The sequence below is a fragment of the Doryrhamphus excisus genome, linkage group LG22, assembly GCF_037039965.1.
Source record: "Doryrhamphus excisus strain RoL-2023G ecotype Guam linkage group LG22, RoL_Dexc_Guam_v1.1, whole genome shotgun sequence".
NCBI lineage: Eukaryota > Metazoa > Chordata > Actinopteri > Syngnathiformes > Syngnathidae > Doryrhamphus > Doryrhamphus excisus.
The window spans coordinates 11,566,562-11,589,522 of record NC_136378.1 but is presented as its reverse complement, the minus strand read 5'-3'; the positions used below and the strand labels follow the sequence as shown (position 1 = coordinate 11,589,522).

At 40.8% G+C, this 22,961-nt stretch overlaps 1 protein-coding gene across 4 annotated transcripts in view; it reads left to right on the top strand.

Annotated features, from left to right (window-relative positions):
* The window catches only part of tenm1 (teneurin transmembrane protein 1), a 162,550-nt gene that overhangs the window by 45,125 nt on the left and 94,464 nt on the right, over positions 1-22,961 (top strand). For all 4 annotated transcript variants that reach the window (XM_058063855.2, XM_058063856.2, XM_058063854.2 and 1 more), the window contains 2 exons: positions 9,880-10,123; positions 14,620-14,858. In XM_058063855.2, the coding sequence (XP_057919838.2) occupies positions 9,880-10,123; positions 14,620-14,858 (483 nt within the window). The remainder of the gene's footprint in view (positions 1-9,879; positions 10,124-14,619; positions 14,859-22,961) is intronic.

The window sequence follows — 22,961 nt, the reverse complement described above, 5'->3', positions numbered from 1 at the left end:
GCTGCCAGGCGAGTCCGCAGGTGGTAGTGAAGATACATCTCTTTCTGCTGATTATCCACCTTTTTTTGCTCTACACACCATCTAGCTCCATCTCGCTGCACCATCTATTATATGTTTTGTCTGAATATCAAGTGGCTATACCTCTTTTTGGCTATTTTTCATGTCTTCACAGTTTTATAACATCCCGGCTTCCTATACACAACGCACATGTTCTTGAATGCTTGGATTTCCATACTGCAATCTCAGTGGAGACAAGGCATGCATAATGCATGTTGTAATAAGGCTAAAGTTAGCCTCTGATGCCTGGTTAAGATATAAAGAGGGATGTGTTAATCACACTCATTTACCGCACCGGCTCCAGCAAGACCACATCGTACATGACCCTTTTCTCCTTGAGAGGACACTCACCGAGCTAAGTGTGACAACATGCCACACCAAATCATACCTGGAGATGATCCCAGGTAAAATATAGGTTGTCCAATGCAGTGCTGTTGATTTAATGGGGCAAATTGACTAGAGTAGCATCATATGGAAATACGTAGCGTCTCTGATGTGCCATCATCGAGACAGAATGCTTCTGGTGCTTTGATTTATGACTTGTGCAGAGAACCGAGTGCTTCATAAAGATTTGCCACCGCCTGAGATGGAGCAATCAGTGAAGTGATCTGACTTCGGCGGATAACATTTCCAAGGCGTCGTAAAGTCAGTTTCAATGCCTTGACTTTGTCCATCAGACAAAGCACACGGAAGGAGTTCTAGTCTGGCGATGGTCCTTCGTCAAGGTCATATGGATTAGAAATGATTTGGGTCCCAATACTCTACTGGGGAGCTCCGCATGATGAATCATCACTCCATTCCAAATCGACACCAATTAAGAAGGTTTTGTTTATTCTGCTCTGGGACATGCTGTGGCTGTTCGCTTGGAACAAACATGTTCACCCCTTTCTCTTTTCACAAGCAACACTTTGGTATTTACAGGGATTAGCCTGCGCCGCTGTGTGCCTGTGTCTTTCCATCTGCATGCTTCGTTATGCACTGTGGTGCGAGTATTTGTTTCAGGCCCAATGATTTGCCTGGTATCGGCACACTCATCGGCACGTCTGTTTACTTGTGTGGCAACGTTGGCATGTGTGTGCCAGCAGTCATGTCACTCACTGTTTACTGTGCAAGCCTGCTCTGTTTGTGCCAGTAGTTTCATGTCTAAAAGGCATGCTATATGAAAAGTGTGCTTGTGGAGCACAGTGCCAGAGCCGCTGAATTCATTTGCATTCATTCCACTGCCTGTCTCTCCTCAAAGCACATTCTAATTACCAGCAACTCAGGTTTGCTACAACACTGTGCATTCTCTCTCTCTCTCTTGCATGTTGTTGGTGATGCATCTGTCTAGTTTTGATATTCTTCTCTCTTTTAGCCCGCACAGAATCGCTTCATATTGGTTTGTTTGCTGTCAAGCCTAGCTAGTTTCTACAGTTTTAGTGTTGGTAGTCACAGAAAATATTGTGAGCGCATGTGTGTGAAAGCAATAATCCTTCATAGTCTTTGTGTGCTTCTTGTGATTGCTTTGGGGTTGAGGGAGATGTTGTGCATGTTCATCGGAGAGCCGGAGCAGGAGGGTAGGGGGGAGAGCATCGCGAGGCATATACAATTTGAAAGTGCAAACTAATCACCGTAATGGTCGTGGTGATGTTTCACCATAAATGTAAAAGTATGGGATTTGATTTTATCAACTTCCAGGTCTGAAAAAGGATGAAAAATGGAAACTCAAGTGTGGAAAAAAAATATTCATGACTGTTACTATGGTTCAGTTTTCCTAAAGTCAAAATTGATCTGTATTTCCAAGGCGCTTGCAAGGGCGGCTAAAATATTTGTTTGAAAGCACAGAGTAGGCTATGCATCCCAGAAAACATTCTTCAGGCGAGAGGTGTTGTGTGGTAACATAATGACATCCATATTCCGAAGAATGAAAACAAACAACTAATTTCATCATTTATTTACATGCTATTAGGGTTGCAACTCAAGATTATTTTCTTAGTCGATTAATTTGAATCTTGTTTGTTTCGATCAATCGAGTAGTTGGTTAGGCCCTAGACGGGCCCAATCAACATGAACCAAAACAATTAGTTAAGGATTTGGTCTTGAAAAGAGGCACATATGTCCATCACAGTTTTCCAAAGTCAAATCTGATGTGCGTGAATATTATTATATTAAGTGTCATTCATCAGCCCTAGTCTGATGCAATAATGTAGGTCTGCTTTCATGGATGACTATAGAAATGTAAAAATATTCACATGAGAGGCTGAAATCAGAATATATTTATATTTTTAAATCAAAAAGTGTTCAATGTAATACCAAAAAGCTGTCAATTAATAGTATGACTGACTAATCCTTGATTCATTGTTGCAGTTGCATCGATTTACTGACTTTGGAACTTTTGGAAACGTCAAATCCATATTCATAGGAACCCTGATTAGTTATCATTGCTGCTAAACCACATGCCACCAATGAGCATGCTCCAAAGCTCATGTATATGTGCAAATATGTAATCATATGTTGATATATTGATGGGATGCCTAATTTGGCACACCTGCACATTTAGAGTTGTATTCATTTCCCATTAGTTAGGTTGATTTCAATGATTCCAAACAGTGTCAGTCAATACTATCACAGGTGGTTCTCGATTTACTAAGATATTACATACGCACTTCCCATAAATGAATTAAAAATTTAATTTTTGTCCGAGGGCTGAGCTGTGGAAGAATACACTATGGGCCACTTGATTAGGCCAACATGAATATGCAGAATATATGCAAAACGCAAACAAATACAGTGGGAAATGCAAATGTACCTGTTTATGGTCTATGGTTTTGTGTCCTTTTTAGCAAAATTGGAAGGCAGGTGCAAATTGCCACAGCTTTACGCACGGCTGGGGTCATAATAGCGCGAAAAAGGCATTTAGTCGGTGCTATGATAGACGACGGAGAGAGATAATCTTAGAACATTGCAGAAGCAACCATAGTAGATCACCCACGACACACCCACTAATAGAAGGTGCAATATTTTAGTTTGCACACAATTTAGCACTTGTTATTTATGAGCTTAATAGCTCTCAACACTGGACACAGCTACCATTAAGGCTAAAGATCAAATTATAACATCTACGTACGTGGACGCTCAAAGGATGACCAAGAGGTGGTTCATCAACATCGACAGTCCTCTCTGCAGGGAGTCATCCTCCTCACACACACACACACAGTCAGGACTCGTGTCACGTTCACAGACATTCAGAGATCACAAAACTCTTTAACAGAACACATAACTGCCAGGCTACCAAACCTCAACTTAGTCTCCATAACGTGTATAACCTAGTCATTATATTGGGTCTATACTATGTCCTTTCTCATTTATGCATTATTTATGTCCTCCTAATTTATTTTATTATGGCTACTATAATAAAGTAATACATGTGTAAAGGTGACTACAGGCTGCAATAATGGTAAAAACTATATTTAAAGGTCGTAAACAGTTTTTCCATGCTCTAACTACGAAAATATTCTATTTATAAAGGAGGAATAACAATAAACAAGGGCATATACAGGTGTTGTTGTTTTTATTAATTGTAGTGTACCGAAGAAGATTCACAGACATGGACGTAAACATCTCATTTAGCTGCTTTTACATTTATGTGGATTTTAATCCTCCAGAACAGTACTTAAATCAATTTTCAAATATTATTTATGTAGTTCATTATTGTGGAAAAAACATGGTCTTGTTAATTGGAATTTTTAAAGTGATCATTAAATTAATGCAAGATTGAAGGAGAGTGCGCGTACCCCCCCCCCCCGAAAAAAAAAAAAAAACTCATTTGGAGTATGCGAGCCCCTGCAGTGAAGCGTTTGAGTGATGCTAAGCTTCTCACTTTAGAACTCATGCTCTCCACTCTGGAGGCTTCTACGCTTTCTCCAGGGAAATGCTACTTTCAGAATAACCTGCAGCCTAAACATGATTGTGGAGTTGTTTTTGAAGATGAAGATACAAACAAGCAATTACACAAATATGCACGTAGATGCACACTTTCACACACACAACCATGCATGTATCAGATTCCTATATGGAAAATCCAGATGAGGCATGGCTGCTAATTACCAGGAGCTGTATGAATATCAACTGGGAAGAGAGCAGAGAGCTGTGTGCTTTCAGTTTCTTCATTTGAATTATCTGGCTTTAATTGGACTATATGATTGTGTCACTTTGTTAAATGGAGTTCCCCGTGTCTGTGAGATGAATCGATAGCTGTTTTTTTACATTCTAATTGCTGCCTCTAAGCCCCATGTCGTCAATACAATTATCAGCATTTCTATCACCCTTATTACTAATGTCTTCATCTTCATCTGTGCTATTCAGTACCGTTGTTGTTTGTTGTCGCTAACATCTTCTTCAATGCCCGTGTTGTTATGATCATTAGCATTATTTCTCCCTGATATAATACAACATCGATATCATCTTCACTTCATCAGCAGCCAAGCAATAGAATAAGCCATTATGATCTATTAGATAAACACAAATGATAAAAATGTCAGATGGTCAGTGAGGGCCAGATGCTTTCTCATCACAACAGAAAAGTAGCACAAAAAACAGCAACTTCCTTTTAGTTGTCTGGCCTTTTTATAGATGTAATTATTTATTTCATCTTGCCAGAACGGTGGAATAAACTTTGTGGCAATTTAATGCGAGTCAATTATGAAGCGAGATAGAGGAAAAGCTTTCCTAAGGGAAATTATTAGGCTTTTATTTTTGGAGTAGGGCGGGATGTGATTTTCGCTAGAGTCGGTTCAACAGCCGAGTTAAATGTTCTCAAAAACAGTCTTGATATGTGGCCTTGTCAGATAGGCAGGTCGGCTACTGTTGTGTTCAGGCTGTGTGGTTTTTATCGGACGTATATAAGCTCAAAGAAATGACACTTTTCTTTCATAGTAAGCTTAGGTCGTTAGGACATCTGATTAAGAGGTCTGGATTTCTACAAACGGAAGTGTTCCAGTCCTGGGTGAGACACGGGACACACTCGGAGGACTTGTACCGCTCATTTGGTCTATTAAGGATATTTAGTTTAAAGAAAAACTGCCCTTTTTTGTAATCATTCACAATCCTTATGTGAAACTCTTTTATGCACATTCTAAAGAGAGAAAAACAGCTAAAAAGAACAAACAAACAAAAAAACGTACCTAGTGCATAACTGGACACACCTATTTTGACTATAAAGCCCTGAAAAAACCCTCCAAAAAACACCATCAAAGTATGGATTGTATCACAATGTATCACAATCACATCAGGATTGTAAATGATGGGCAAATTACAGAAAAAGTGCCATTTTCTCTTGAAATTCTAAAACCAAAAATCACCATGTGCAATAAGAGTCAGGCTTGTCAGGCATCTGGCAGTCACTCAAGGACTTACAAGTAGAACATTTTAATGAGTGAGACCAATGTTCCTTACTTTCCACACAATGTATTTGTGTTCCCAAACTTTGCCATCATGACAGCTTGATTCTGTCTTTTTTCTTTCTGTGTGTGTGTGTGTGTTTTCCTCGCATGGCAAAAGTATGACTTGATTCCAAATGACATCGTTTTCATAAATGCTTATTATGAGTACAATTTCAAGTCCATTTCACCGACTGATGCACTCCTAATATGTCTAAATACCTGCTGTTACCTGTTCCATTTCCCTTTCTAAATCCCCTGGTTTTAAAATTCCCTCCTTCATATATGACGCTTACATAAGCGAAAGCTGATGATTCCGTGGAAATATCTCATAAGCGACTTTTCGAAGGGCTTCTTCTGGAGGGCTAAGTCCCAGAGGAACCCCAGGGCAAAAGATGCTCTAACTGTCACGGATGTCTTCTGAAGCTGGAGTGACTCCTCCCCAGTCACTATCTGCTACCCGCAGAGTTAAGTTGATGTTTCTGAACTGCAGGTTAACTGGAGCAATATTGCACAAACCTTGGCCTACATTGGAAGATTTCTCCCACTTTTGGCGGCTCTTTGTCTTGCAGAGCGAAATAAAAGAATGCCTTTTAACATGATGGTAGAGATTGTATGTGGTGAAAGGAATTGAGTCCGTTTGCGGATCTTTGGGAGCCCAGACGCAAAGCTGCCTTAGCTAAGCCTTTTAAAACACCATCTGGTTGCCCCGACCTCCTCTGCCACTGTACACACCAAGATTACACTCTCACTCCCCTGGTTCTCCATGGCTGCTGCATTTCCATTTTCTCTCACCATATGGAGTGAGAGGAGTTGTGATAACTTGACTCAGAGCTGTTGTTTCTCAGATTTACTAAAAAGCGTAAAAATTAATCATGAAATCTTGAGAGAATTGAGAGGCATAAGTAGTTTGGATGCATTATTTTTGTTCAGATACAATCGGGAGTCATTACAGCTGGAATGCATCTCTCAATGAACTCTTTCCAGTTGGAGGAATTTGTTTTTGGCATGATAGTGTCATATATACACTGATCAAAATCTAACAACCAATTAAATAATTGCGAGAATTTATATTTTACACTGTTGGATCTGAAGAACTTTAAAAGTAAAGCAAAGAGAAGAAATGGCAGTGAGGAAAAAAAAATAAAAAACAGAACCCCCTCAAAATAGAAAAAGCTACCAACCTATAGTGACTTTCTTATTGGAACAGCTAACATGGAGAACTATTTTGCTGCTGTAGTGAAACAGCACCTCACTCCACCGAGATGGAACACTCCAATAATGTTACAATATGACACCCATCTCTATAGACTACCAAATTATCTATTAAACTATAGGTTCAAAATTCAAAAAGAAGAAATGACAGTGAGACAAGAAAAAAAAAAACTACCCCCCCTCCCAATAGAAACATTTCCAACCTCCTTAAATCCAACAGTGCAAACACTGATTATTTTTTTTTTCATCAGGAGTGTATATGAACACTCAAATGACAAAAAAGGAGTAAACATTTATTGGAAACAACCATTTAACACACAAAAAACAAAACAAATACAAATATTTTTCTAAAAAGGACTAAGCGCATTCTTGTTAATTACCTAAAAAAATGTTTATTCTAATGTTTATGCATGTCTTGGTTTTATATTGTGACAATTCAGTTACACAAAGTAATGAAATATGGAACATCTGCATAACATTTGACATTGGGTGTATAAAATATATATATATATATATCAACACACTATGATAGCAGGGGATTTTGTATCTGGGCTCAAAGGACTCCCAGCTGCTGATGAATCAGATAGACTTCTAAAATTGGCAATATGCTCTAAAGCTCTTGGTGCATCACACTGACATACCACATAGTAGTAGTGCTCTAAAAATGTTCTGTCAGTTTCCCCCAAGCGGGACACATTTAATACTCTGAGGTGGTTCAGACAAAAATAACCTTCATTTTCCACATCCATTAGTTTTTATTAAACAGCACCTCCAGGTGATAACAGAAATGTATTTCCTGTCATTTCACCCATTCTAATGAAATAAGCTTCAGCTCAAACTGATTAGCTCGCACAACTAATTTAGCCATGTTTCTTGTTTGTAAATTTGACCCCCACGTTCGAAAATAGGTTCATAGAATTCAATTCAACACAAACCTGTTAGGCAGAATAAAAATAACAAATCCTGTGTGGGTGCACTGTGCATCATTGCAGATGGCCACAAGCAATAAACAACAATGGGGGAGGGCTGTTTAGTGAGACTGTACTGCATGTGTCAGTGAAACCATGAAATAAATATGTGAGATGAGTAATGGTTTGTCACAACTAATGAAAAGACCATTTCATTGTGTCAGTGTGCAGAGAACAGAGACATATTTTATTACATGCTTTGAGAACGCGTCAAAGGCGGTTCTGTGTTGATGAAAGCTCAATAAGCAGCATTGCCTTGTGAAAGAGGACGGAACCAATTATTTTGGTCAAACGGCGTGATAACCCTTTTTGTTAAGTCATTTAACTTTTAAGATATATGCACACGCAGTAGATTTCATCACAACTGCTTCTGTATCATTGCTTATAATTTAGTTTGGGCTGAGCAGATGGCCTCTTACAGATGTTACGTGGAAGTTTTTACGTCAATGTACACAATATCTCTCAAGAATGTGTCACTTCACAAAACGAGATGACAAACGAGATTGGGTCCATGAGAACAAGACAAGACAGGATTTTAACTTTACTTAAAAAAAATAAAAACATCTACCAAATATATGACAATATATTGCAATCTACCATCACCTCTCCTGCACTCTGTGTGTATGCTCGTGGCCCCTCCTCTACCCACTGAGACAAAGAGGACTGTATTATGAAGCTCCAGCATACCCACAACATTAGTGAGGATAAGCGGTATAGAAAATGGATGGATATATGGATATATGGATATATGGATATATGGTTATTGCAGTATCACCAGTTCTGTTCATAATTTTCATGGACAGAATTTCAAGCCGTCAAAGCAGTTCAGTTCGGTGGAATGAGGTCCTGCCCCAGGTAGAGGAGTTCAAGTATCTCCTGGTCTTGATTACAAGTAAGTGAAGATGGGAGCATGAGGTCAATAGGCGGATCTACAGTAATGCGGTCACTGTGCTGGACCGTCATGGGGAAAAGAGACCCCACCCTCACCTATGGTCATGAGCTTTGGGTCGTGACCGAAAGAACGAGATCGCGGATACAAGCGAATAAAATGAGGCATCAGGCATCTAGTCCGAATACCTCCCGGACACCTCCCTGGGCATGCCCAACCGGGAGACAATGCATATGGAAGTTTTGTTTACTTTGTCATCTGACATTTGAGGGAAGCGCTACTGCCTGTTTATATCAATATCGGACATGTTGGACGACATCGGTAAGAAAACAATACCGATTAACTTTAATAAGAAAATAGAGTTCTCTGATGGTATCTTTCTAAATGGTCTGTGAATACTCTCAATCACCCAAGTTCTTGTATCATCAGGGCATAAAATCAATCACAACTAGACTGGCTTCATCAGTTTATACTCACAACTAGATAGAACAACACTTGTATCTTGTAATAGTCATTCCATTGTAGGAACGATCAGTGTGCCAGGAGTGTTAATTTTCCCAGACATCATGTTATTGTTCACATTTATTGTTGTAGGTCAATGCTGAAGGCCCCTTTCAAATGGTTTGAGACCAATATTACATTCCTTTCAATGCAGCAACACAGAGTTGGTGTTTTGGGACACAAGCTTTACCGTGCTCATAGAACCATAATACAACCATATGGCAGGACTTCCCCTAAACACTGAAAAAGAAAGTCTCAGGACACATGATGTGCATTCATGAATAAATCCAAACACACACAGACAGCTGCCTTTACACATGGAAGTACGAGCAAGTTGTCCTATCTGTAGTGTCCTAGCACAAACACACATTAAACAAAGCATTCCATTTGGCAGAACGGCAATTAGTGTGCAAAGAGTAACAGAGAAGGTGGCAGGGGGAGGGTGAAGAGGAATTATAGCGTAAGAGAATGTTAAATGATGGATTGAGAGAGCGCCAGCTAGACCCAGAGGTTACCAGTGTGAGCGGGTTACAGCTGGCTAGCTCATTCCGCTGAGCTACATATCTCATAATAAACATCATATGGGTAGTTTGGGCTGGCGGGTGAGGATTAAGCGAGAGCTGCGAGCTCTTTAAAGACTCCGTGTTACACCAGCCAAGTGTCTATTTATAGGGAGACTGGAAATGTGTCAATGCAAGTACAGTATGAAGGCAAGCTGATTTATGGCCTTTGATCGAAGCCATGACAATGCACTGTCGCCTGAAACTGCAATCTATGGAAGTGGCTGCTGATAAAACTATGCTCATGTCCGTCCACCCTTTTCCCCTCATAGAGCTGCCCAGCAGTCCAGGTGGTCAGTTCACATTTCGGCCATTACCACCACCTCCTCCGCCGCCCCATGCCTGCACCTGTGCCCGCCCGGCCCCTTATACTCAAGTCAGCTTGCAGAGGAAGACCATGCCAACACGATGTCAGGCAAGCCAGGGTGTCCAGGGGCCAGACACCGGTTCAAGCACGGACCAGGCACAGCTTCATGACAGCTGGGTCCTGAACAGCAACATTCCCCTAGAGACCAGGTAAGGAAATGCAACACAACATAAAAAACATGTCTTATTGACCTTTAATTCTGAATGTATGCTTGCGGGTTAGTTTCAACAAATAAACAATATGTGATAACTTTGGAACGGACTCAAAGCTTTCAATCAGAATCTGTGGATTTGCCATTTTTTAACGACACTCTTCAAATAAGTGGATCTTCAAGAGAATCCCTACTTCAATTTAATGTCACTTGATCAAAGCATTTAATTAATCTCATTACATTAAAGAGAATTGTTTCATCGGGAATTGGCACTCCTTCACAATGTCTGTAAAGAACGATTAAGGACAAGTATAGAACTTTATTTGGATGTTTTGAAAGTGCAGAAAAAGTGGAGCAGCAGACACGCCTCATGGGTAATATTACATGTCTTTGCACACCATCAAAGCCATCATGAATCTCTGAGGTTTTTTAGGATTCTCTTGCCACACCTCTGAAGATCCACCAGGGGACCATTATGAGTTAAGATGTCCCAAAACAAAATCTGGAATCTAGCACAAATCCTCTTTTCGGGAACATATGGAAATTCCACCTCCATTTGTGGCACCTGAAAACATTCCTTCAAATGCGAGCTGCTGGAATCTCATCCCATCAAACAGAATGAAGTATTTTCCATCTGCATAAGTAATAATTGATCAGAGAATTATTTAGCACGTTCTCATTTGTGAGGCTGATTTCGAGAACAAAGCAGCAAGGTGCACAATAATATGTGTGCATGTTTAATGAGACCTCCGTGTGGCTGAGTTCTGCCATTATGGGTATGAGATTGGCAGGCTGCCACACCAGAAGAAGTGGTTTTAATAAGTTATGCATTAGACCATAATTAGATCTTATCTCATTTAAAGTAAATAATAAGAATAGAATAAAATTAGATCCAGTGACAATTTAAATTAATCGCCACCCAGATGAGTGTCAGGGTACTGATGTGTCAGATGAGCATTGTAACTCGGGATGGCCCGATAACGCTTGATAACACAAACACCCGATAACACAAATCGGATACTTTCATCTTCTGTGCCCGTAAAGTAACTCCACACGGCTGAGATGACTGCAGCGCAAGGCTGATTGATTCATTGACTGATAGAATTGAAGTATGACACAATGCGTTACTGCCACTGTGTCTATGGATAAGTTATGTCAAACACCATTCAATTAGGAATTGTAGTGATCGTTTCAGCAGTTTAGGCTTTTTTAGTCGATATCCAATCCAGTAAATTTGGCCATTATCTCAGAACATGCAAACTCCACACTGTGATGACCGAGGGTGGAATTGAACTCGGGTCTCCTAGCTGTGAGACGTGCGTGCTAACCACTCTACACCGTGCAGCCAGCCCCATCTCTTGATGTTTTTACTTGAAAAAAAAAGATTAAATCTCAAACTTTTCATAAGAGTTTATGCCGCGATGAAGGTAAAAAAGCTCTGACCTTCTTCTTCCATCTTCCTCTACGCATATTTGATGAATCTGTATTGAGATGTATCGATCATATGTCAGCAGAGATTAAGAATGTTTGAAGTGCAAAGATTTCCTCTTCGGCTGAATTTGTGTTTTTTGTAGTAGCCAGTTTGTGTCGGGGTGCAGATATGGATAATCCACATTACTTATGGGTGTCTCCCAGAGTTTTAGAAAAAGAATAACAAATGGAGGACTATAATCCATTGACTGATACGAAACGTCTTATTGCCAAAACATCTTATGCACATACAGTACATATCTCCCATTTAGTGGGTCTGCATGCGTATACCTTGGAACAGCCCTTGGGCAGTAGACTCCGGAAAAGCAGGAACTCTCATTTACTTTTTGTCCCAGGGGAAATTTGTCCCCCAATATGAATTTCGAGCTTCCTTGGCATCAGATATTGTGTGAGATGATCAAATGCAGTGAACTGGGAAGAAGAGTGAAATCTGAATCTTGTGTTTATTACAATTGTTTATTGACCGTAGACTGACCCTAAAACCTTGAAGATGCCCACCTATAATGGTCGTTACTTTGTCTGTGCTTGTTTTCCGAGGCAAATGTGTGAGTGAGTGTGTGTCCCAAGTTTATGTCCCAAGTTCATCTCCTTTTAGACTTGAACTAGCATTGACCCCCAGGGTGTGCGCCTTCTTCATGTGCAGCCTCTGTGTCCCCCATCTGACTCCCAGCCTTCAGCTCATACTGGATGGGTGGATGGGTGGATGGGTGGATGGGCAGAGCAAGGGAGGCCGACAGTGAAGGATGGATGTCATCTGTCTCTCGTGTTAAACTGCCAAGAGGCCACATGAGTTAGACAAACGGAGCAGGAGAAGCTCAGTGAAAGACTGACAGAGTGAACAAGTAAAAGAAAATGCTTCAGATAAATCCAATGTCTTACTGGGTCTTAAAAGAACAAACAAAATCTCAACCCTGCCATCAAAGGGAGGTTTTTCTGTGCTCTGGCAGCACTATGAAGGTATTTTCATGTCAATAAATGACATTTGTTGCGGAATCTAATCTAATTAAATGTCCCTACAGTTGGCTCAGTCTTTCATGGTTTTGGAGGTTTTACTCCAGTCACTTTCACAGCAAATATCTTCCTGAATTCCATTTAAAGTGAGGTTTTGTGTGTAAGACAGGACAGTGGTGTGACCTGTGTTGCATTCGGGTGTCCTCCAATGCTATCATTCTGCTGTCTGGCTCCACATTAATGGCCTGTCCTCTGACGGCCCTTGAGAGACCCACTAGCAGCCTGTGACCTCACACCCTCTGTTGCATGAACAGATCACAGTCAGGAAAAGCTGTGCATTGCTCTGACATATCACACCTTCACCCAGTATTAATGCCAGAAGAGCACAAAGTGACCTAGGGCAGTGTGTGAGAATAGATGAAAACCAATTTGTCATGTCCCACTGAAGAGCTTCCCAATCACCAGCAGTCTTTGTTCCCTTTAAAACTGGAGTCAATCTAATAAGAGGACAGAACTTTGCAAAAACTGCTTATACTTATTTGTATTTCCCTGCCAAAGCCCACTTTTCCAAATTGGATAGTTCCCCATTCCGCAGATTTCTGCTTCCTCAGCTGACACCTTACAGTCCTTCCTTCCATTATCCCAGCACAGAATACAGTCATTGAAATGATTCATTGCACTTCGTTTTAGATTTTATCTTCACGTAAAGCCCTCTTTAAAAAAATTTAAAAAATCTCATCTCGGTCTAACTAATGCAGCCATATAAATTGAGTAGTGATTGGATGAGTCCAAAAAGGAATAGGTCAGTCATTGATCTATTGTTGCCTCTGCAGTTATTCTACCCACAGTTATGCAAGGGCAAACGCAATCAGGGTAGACGGAGGCTCACACTTAAAGGGTTACGCTCACGTTTAAACGGTTCATCAAATTGGTTCAGTATATTTGTCATCAAAACTCATGCCAAAATGTTGTGTTGCTGCTGGATATTCATTATATCCGAGTAATACTGCATTTTGAAATAGGATGCTATTCTGCCAGTACACAGGTTGGCACAGGAGACTAATTCATATCTTTAGATGTCTTCTAAATACTATTCCATGATAGCGACAAGGCTGTAAAGCATTATGCATGTTATATAAACATCTTTTGACAGTAATATGTTAATCGTGGGCTGCGGTGACGGCGCATGTTTATTGTCAACGGGAGGCCACATTGTTACCCATTAAAACACGCTATAAAATACCCCTTTTAAATCCAAATAAATACAGCTGAATAGGTGCAGATTCTCGAAGAACTATATATAGATTTTTTTAAGTTGATGAATCTAATGGCATGTTCAAGCTCGAGTCCATGTTACCATGGATATGCAGTAGATACTGTGAACATTGTCATGAGTGCTTTGCAAATAGAGGACCACACAGGTGTCATGGTTAATACATACAAATATATATAATACTATCTTTTTTCATTCTGTCGATCAAATAATGTAAACATTTTTCAGACATAGTTGCAAATGGTGATTAATCACGATTAATTAATTTGCAAACTGTGATTAATTTGAAAAGTTAACTCAGCCAGTAAAAAAACATTATGACATCAAATAATTTTCATGCGTGACTGCTACAAATAACTAATTGAGAAAGAAAACCCATCTGACGCATTTTTATATAAATAAATAAAATAAATAAAAAAAACTATTATTGTTCACGAACGACCCAATGACCGATGTGCGTTTAGCATTCCCAAGAAGCAAATTTCATTTTGATTTTATGTCTACAAGATGCTTATTTTCCACAATTGAACCAGTTTGCTATAATATCCATCTTCAGCCCCACCATGCGCCATGCAGCTATCTTAATAAGAAGCCGAGATAATAATCAGTCATTGACAGATGGAGCAGATAAGCGTTATGCCACAGCTCTGTCCACATCCAAGGTGCACAAAAGCAAGGACAAAAAAGATCAATTTAAATAACACTTTTTTCCCGTGGGAGTCGACTGAGGTATCATATTGAGGAAAGTGCATTGATGTTGTGTCGTTTCTCCATTTTAGACACTTCCTCTTCAAGCAGGGCTCGGGTTCATCGGCCCTGCTGTCAGGTGCAGGGCAGGGTTATCCCCTGACCTCTGGGACAGTGTACTCTCCTCCGCCCAGGCCCCTGCCTCGCAGCAGTGTGACCAGACCACTGTTTACCTTCAACAAGCCTCACCGCTGCTGCAACTGGAAGTGCACAGCACTATCTGCATCACTTCTTACTCTCACCCTGGCCCTGCTGCTCACATATGTCATCGGTAAGTTTGTCTTTTATATTGGCATCGGCAAACACGTCTGAAAAACCTATTTCGTTTTTTTTTCTTTCATATGCATGCACGGCTGAATATACTCACAGGAATGTGAAGTTCCTAACATGGCGACAGGGACTGTTCTCACATTTAAATAAATTTTCCCTAAAGGAAGTGACAGATTTTTATAACAGTGAATCATGAAAGCTAATTTTACACACAAAGAATCTTGTAGGAATTGCATGGTAAAAGTGGATGGAACACAGTCAGTAGTGTATTCCAAATCTGTGGGAAATTTTAAATTGCAAATGAGTTGTTCTGGACCAACGCACACAAAACTGGTAATTATTCCATGATGAATAGACACATAAATTTGGTTGTAAAATTGTTAGTGCTCTCTCGCTCTGTCTCTCTCTCCCACGCACACACACACACACACACACGTCCAGGTATTTTTTGCATATGGAAGATTTGTCATGCACCTTTACAGTTATTAACAGTTTTGGCATGTGTGTTGGATTTATGTAAATGCTAACAATAATGATCAATAGCAACTTCCATGAGTTTAAATGATCATTGGAGCCGAATACCAAACATATTCATTGATCCTCTTTGGTGGCATCACATGGTTTAAAGCGCTCAACCTTGGCCCAGCCTCCACCTCAGCACATTGTCTCCAAGTGCGGATCCCGACCCTGGGACCGTCGGTTCATTTCCTTCATGCAGTGTCGCTCAAGGTCACAACCGGGGAGGTTCACATTAATCACACACACACATGCACATATGCACACGCGCACACACGCACACACGCGTAGCAAAGGCGTGCAGATGAATCCCCTGGCTGAACCATGCTATTCCATTAATGTCCCAACCCCGGTAATTAGTGCATTAGTGAGAAGTGTGAGTGATGACTCGAAGACGACATCACCTTTTAATTGGTGTCATGCTCCACTCCTGCTTGGCAATGATTGATTCCCATAATGCTATCACCATGGCAACTACATTTAGATGGATGGGACATAGGCAACGATGATATGTTCGCCTGTAAATCAAATAGTTTCAAATACGAGATTAAAGTGGTCATGGACTTAATGTCTTTGTCAAGGGTGAGAGGCTGAGACACAGGCCAGCACATTATTAGGTTTTCTCATTACATAATGATTCAGTCATTTGAATCAATTAATGAACAGCCTTTGACGGGAGGAGTGGCTATCACACAACATTCACCATTTTAAGACTCAAATCAAATCAGCTTCTTGCTTGTTGCTCGTTGCTATTCATATTAGAATTAATATTTTAAGGTGATACAGAATATCCTGAAATAATATCCAGAATAAATATCCCATAGTGACTGCAATTTCATTTCAATACAGTTTTTAAAGCGGACCTATTTTGCTTGCGCCACTTTTCTGACCTATATATGTTGCTGCAATGTTGTGTTCTCTTGTTAAATGATGCCAAAGTGTCAGATAATGAGGTTTGCATATTTGGAAGTGAGCCCAGAAAGAAGTTTGGGATGGCTCTGTGCGCTCGGTTTTCTAGTTTTTCTACTGACATCAATGTGAGCTTTACTTTCTTATATGGGATGCAGATTGCCTGGACTCGGTAAACGGCGATGTTTGTATCCAGAAGTCCTCGGGAGTGTGACCAATCACAACGGAGTGGGTGTACCTAGAGGAGGGCCGGGAGTGGAGTAAATTAAACAGACCATTAAAAAAAAACAACATATTTGGATCGGAAGCAGGAAGTCAATTAAAACAATGCAGAACGATATGCAGATTCTGGAAGATCTAGAAAGCTTTCTGTGTGGGTTATTGTGTGTAGCTGCTGTAAGGAGTACACAATTCAATACAAAGTGCCGGAAATGAGCATAATAGGTGCCCTTTAACATTATTGGGGCCCTCTAGATACTAAGGTCTTTGTCCTGAAAGTGGTACCAAAAGTAGGAAATAGCAGTATATAGTACAGTATATAGTGCATCTTAATTGACTTGGAGGGAAATAAGTGAGGCAATAATGCAGCAATATAAATGTGTCTCTGATTTACATTTCCAAGTGTAGTGGAGAGGAGAGGAGTGGACAATGCATGAATGCAAATATAATGTCTGTATTTGAAGTCATTGCACCATCTGCCCCCCTGTTGTCTGTAGCTAACACAGTCTTCATGTCTTTCTATACTGCCCTCTGTCTCTCCTCGCAGACCCCCTCCCAGAGCTGGAGAGACTGTGAATCGCTTTGTTAATTTGTTTATTTCCCAGTGCACCTCCCTCCCACAGACTTGACTTGTTATTAAGCACAGCACGACCATCAGATATGAGGAGCGGGCATTATGACGAGGCATTTAAGGAGAGATAGAGGACATGTTCAGATTGCATCTATAATGTTGAAGGATAGAGGTGTTGACAGCACAGGCAGTCACTCATTTTATTGTTTAAAACTCATTTTACTTCTGCCTTATTGATGTTCTTTTGTGTTAAAACAAGTTTGGGGATGGTAGAAATTGACTTGGGTTTATCACAATCCAAGGTTATTGACTCAAATAATGTCAAAAACAAGATGCGGTGTTTTATGAAAGATGATCACCAATAAATTACTGAAACGACAGCTCCCTCTTTCATCAAATATTTAGAATTCAAATGTAATATCTATTAGAACCTTGGCTAGTGTACGGCTGAGCTAGTGTGCTTCATGAAACCAATTAAAGCCAAAATTTTGCCTGGGCTCACGTAATGTTTTTTTGTCATATGGTATAGCATGTGTATCATAAAACCTCATTGTTAGCAACCTATTGCATTCATGCTGCATTCGTGCTACAACTAACAAAGTCACTATCCATCCATCCATCCAGCCATCTAGTGTGCCATCCTTTTTCCACTATTTGGGATCTACTTAGCTGCAGGGATGCCCAGATTTCCCTGTCTCTAGCTACCTCCTCTAGTTACACCGGGGGACACCAAGCTGTTCCCAGGCCAGCTGGGAAACAGTGTCCCTCCAGCTTATCCTAGTCTTTCCAAAGGTTTCATCCTGGGTGGGAATGCCCAGAGCATCTCACCACAGTGTTGTCTGGAAGGCATCCCAAATGGACACCCAAACTCAAATGTTGGAGGAACAACGGCTATACTCTCTAATAACCAGCTGGCGTATGATGATATTGAGTTAGTTTTTCCACCACCATAATAATAATAATAATAGATTTTATTTGTTTATTTTCAAGATACTCAATACGCATTACAATGGTGGTTCACAGAGAGTGAACATTTTCCATCCATCCATCCAATCCCACACTCGGGTCGCCTATCTCAGCTGTCTTCGGATGAGAGGTGGGGCACACCCTGGTCTGGTCGCCAGCCAATCGGAGGGCACAATCATTCAACATGATGTCCATCCTTGACACATGACAATAGATTAGATTAATGTGACTCTGCATGGAGTCAGCCCTGGTATTTTCGACATGACATAGTGAAAAAATGTTCTCCTCCCATTCCATGTGGAAGTGGTGAATTTTTTGGCTTCCTACTTTGTCCATCTTCCCCACGCCGTTTGAAACCATTTCTTAAATTTTGAGTATATACATTGGAGGCTAGCTGTTACGTTTAAGGTGGCCGCCGTCTCTTGTGTCCCTGCAGTAGCGTGCGTATTACAGTTGCATGGTGTGAGAATGGCGCCCATAGGCAAGTTATTTAGCTGTAAAGGAGCAGTGTTTTTTTCACAGAGAACCACAGCGTGGACGGAGACGAGTAAAAACTCGGTTTAGTTGAGTTTTTGTATTATTGGTCTATTGGCTGCTTACAAGAAATAATAATAAACCAATACGGCATCTTATTTTGTGAGGACATAAATGTGTCACTACAGATGGCACAGATGTAACACTTGCAGCTGGATATATCTGTTGATACCACAGACAGTTACAGCCCCACACGAGGTGATAAATAGCGATGTTGCCACATTTGCCGTACATACCTCCTGCTGTATCTGCTGGTCAGACTACACAAACCTCCCATTTATGTGCATGGATAATTCATCTAGGAGTGTGAGCATTGTGTGGACTGGAATTTAACCGAATAAAACAATTATATGTGAGTTCCGTATTGATATGACTAAAAGAATGTTCACATTTGAGTGCGTGGGAGGAAGGAAGGAAACAATTGTGATTGGTAATTGGCTGCCCAACACAAATAAATCAATGTGTGTGCATGCATAAACGTCTCCAAACTCGAGGGATGTACTGGGGTTGCTTTGTGGGAGTGCTGAGGAAGCGTGGTGTGATTTTGAAGTTGTCTATACTGTACCGGGAAGGCAGGGAAGGCTCGAAATCTCACAGCAATTAATCAGCTACTGATTACATTCATTAGATTGCTGTATCGTAATAATAACAGTGACTCGGTGGAGGGACGTATCACTGTGGAGTATGTCTTTACCTGCTTTCATGGGGGTGATGTTCCGGCACCAGCAATGAATGGCAATTGATAAACCCTCTATTTTTTGACACACAGCTAGCTCCTATCACTTCAATATGTCTTTTTGAATGTGGAGAGATTGTGTATTAGCTTAGCTCAGTGTGTGTGTGTGTGTGTGTGTGTGTTCCTCACCTGCCGCTTCTTTCACCCAGCTTCTCTTTGTTTTCACTCTTCTATTTTGGTCGAAAGATGCGGCTCTAAGAAACCGGCTGGCCTTTGCTAAAACGGCCACAGGAGTCTGTGCCAAGATGGCTTTTAAAAGGCTGTGGTCAGAGGGCTCTGAATGGTGAGAAAAGCCTCTGGTAAAATGTCCCCAGAAGGTCAGAGGCATTGCAATAAAAAAAAAAAAATTCAATAACACATAGTTCACCTGCACATGGACATGGAAGTACCGAGCCTGAGAATGAGCTTCGATGCGCTTGCATATTTTTTGTGTGGAAGAACTTGCAAGTCACAACTTGAAACACCTTTTGGCTTGAACAAGAGCAATATTTATGAGAGAGAAGATCGAGATGATCTACAAAAATGCATTGCTGTCGATTCACACCGTAGTGGCTGATGATGGCTGCCAGAGGGGACTGTAACATGGCACCGGCCCCGTCTTCATTTAATTCTAACTCTGTCCATTATATGACTCAGATTTCAGCAAAGGAGTCAGTCAAACACAGAGCAGGTGGTAAACAGAGCGAGTGGGCGGGCTCTTACAGAACATGAGTTGCAGTTATAGGAAATAAATGATAGGAAAGAAGAGCAAAATGTTTTTGCTACCGATGCTACATGGATATCCTCATATGGAGGTCTGCACCTCTGTCTAGCCTTAATTTATTCTTACATACAGTGGTAGGAAAAAGTTAGGGCACCCCAGATCATTTTCAAGATTTTCCTTCATAAATCACTAGTTCTTGGGACCAGCAATGTCAGTTAAATATATCACATAAGAAACAAACACTGGTAGATGAGAAGTGAAATGAAGTTTATAGGATTTATAGAAAGTGTGTAATAATTATTTCAACAAAAGTAGGCAGGTGCATACATTTGGGAACCCAAACTTGCATGTCACAAAGGACAAAGCCCGTATGTATTCATGCACCGTTTGACTATATGTACTGTTTCAAAAGTATTGATTTGGCACCAGTCTGAGATCTTATGTAAGCAATACCCAACCCTAATATTGTATACCACTGTGTCTCTCTCACACACACACACACACACACATATGCTGTACATACACAATTTCACAGAAGTCAATGTCAGCAGTCGCACAATCATACACACAAGCAGACACTTAAACAGTCATGACAGTTTGTATTATTAGCTTTCAAGTGGGCGGTAGTGGGGAGTAAGAAAAATATTTTAGCATTTCGTGTCTGTCAGAGGGAATCGACCCCCAACAGACATCCACACACACACACACACACACACACACACACACCTCAGGCTCTCCGTCAGTCTCAGACAGAAATTTGTTTTATTGGCTCAGGAGTCGTCATCCCTCACTCCCCTTCACTCTCCTTCACACTTGTTTTCCCCATTTGTCTCTCTCCTTCTTCGTCACTGAGCTCTCCTTCTTGCTTGTGACTTTTATCTGTGCTTGCACCCCCCACCCCCCCAACCCCCACCCCCACTTCTCCCTTCACCAACACCACCACTGCCGTCCCTCTGAAGTTGTGGCTTTGCTGGAGGCTGACACAGCCATCTACACACACTTGGATGAGGAATTGCTTTTACTGTACATGCTAAACTACACACTAAATGGAATGACGGATGCTTGTGAGAATATTTGCTGCTGGGCAAAGCCCGCTCTAGTCTTTGCATGTCAGACAGAATATTGTTGATGCTTCACTGGTGTACGAATAGAAATTGTTTCTCTTTGCATGCTCCCTGCATGACTGTGTTGGCTGCAATACATATTTTATATGACAGTATATTCACAAACAATCCTACACATTGTGACATTTTTTTCTGTATTTTCTGCTGCTTCTATCACAACAAGTGTGAAATTTAATCATCAGTATGGAGCTCAGAATCATTCCTGCCTAATCCGGTGAGATGCACGTCTGGCAATAATAATAGCAGCAACTGCTCGCTCTGAGAAGGATTGAGTGTTTTTCCCCCCAAAAAATATCTGGTAGGAGCAGCAATTCAGACTGTCTTCTTCATTCGTCTAACTTGTATTTATTGGGCAGGGCATATTTGGCAACTTAAGTGGTTGTTATGTTTTTTCTTCAACGCTGTATTGTATTTAATGCAACTCCTTAAGATGGGCACACAGACACCTCTGGGACTTGCGTGAGGTAAGGAGTGGTTGCATAATATACGCTATCACAAAGATGAAAAAGGTGCAAAGAGCCGGATAAAATTAGTCAGGAACACGTGAGTGTGGAAAGGGCGATCGGAGTGGTCGTTATGTTCGGTACATTTCAACAATGATTTTGTTGAGGAAGTTTGCAGTTTTGCCAGAGAGCTGTGATACAAGGCAAGACTGAAGCCTTCAACCGTGCCTAGCATGTAATATCTCTGTATGACCTGTATGTCCGACAAGGAAAACCGACCACTTCACCTGTCTCAGCTTGAGAGAATACAAAATACAAGTAGAGTTTAGGCTATATCTACAGCTTAGCACTTCATACATTCATACGATTTGCGAACAAATTCTCACAATTCATCTGCTTTAATAAATACGATATCTACCACTTTGTGTTTTGCAGATGGTCACGTCTCGCCCTCATCTGTGTCCACCATCTCCACTTCAAATCGATGTGGCTGTATACATGGCTGTTGGTTTTGGAGCGTGTCGTGAATGTTGTGTCAATGTGAGCCGTCATTTTTAAATTGAATTGCTCCTCGCATGATGTCACAGCGCCACGCCAAGTTGATGAAACCCACCAACTTCTAAATTAAATTGCACAGGTTCCCCATGGAGTAGAACATTTAGGAAAAAGAAATCTGTTTGCGATAACCTTTAATTAATCTTGAGTTAGCAAATGAACTTTGGCATTCCAAAGAGGACATTTCAGTCAGAAAAGCTAAACTGAAAAGTGTAAATGGTACCCTATATTTGTTATTTTTACATTCTGGGCTCTAATTTCGTGGCGCAGCGCAATGTGGCACAGCGCAAGGTGGCGCAGCGCAAAATGGCGCAGGCCTATTACACAAGGTTTTTTTTTTTTTCTCACTGAAAAATCTTGCCATATTTTATATTTGCGAGATCTTGTGACACCCCGATTCAGAGGTGTTTCTCACCCTTCTTGAACAAAATTCTGGCAAAGTTTTTAGCAGCTGACCTAAATTAAAAAAAAAAGCACATATTCCTCCGAACACTCCGAGATTCGCAGTAAGCTTGAATGCAAGGAGACAGATAACAGAGTTGTTCAACATTCTATATGCGTTATATGAATAAATTAACCACCCACTCACACACATAATGAAGATGATTGAAGGATGGTGTCCAAAGTCTAAAGGAACCACTATCCATCCTTCATAGCCACCAACGCAACTAGTTTGTTCGGCGCACTGATTGGCCGTACGATAACCGAGTTAAACCGAGACGGTGTAAAAACACCAAAACATAATTTTTATCGCCGGTTAATTTATTTCAGGTTAGGTAGAAGATATTAATAGCACCTCTCTCTTTAAGGTTGGTCTTAGTCCCTCTT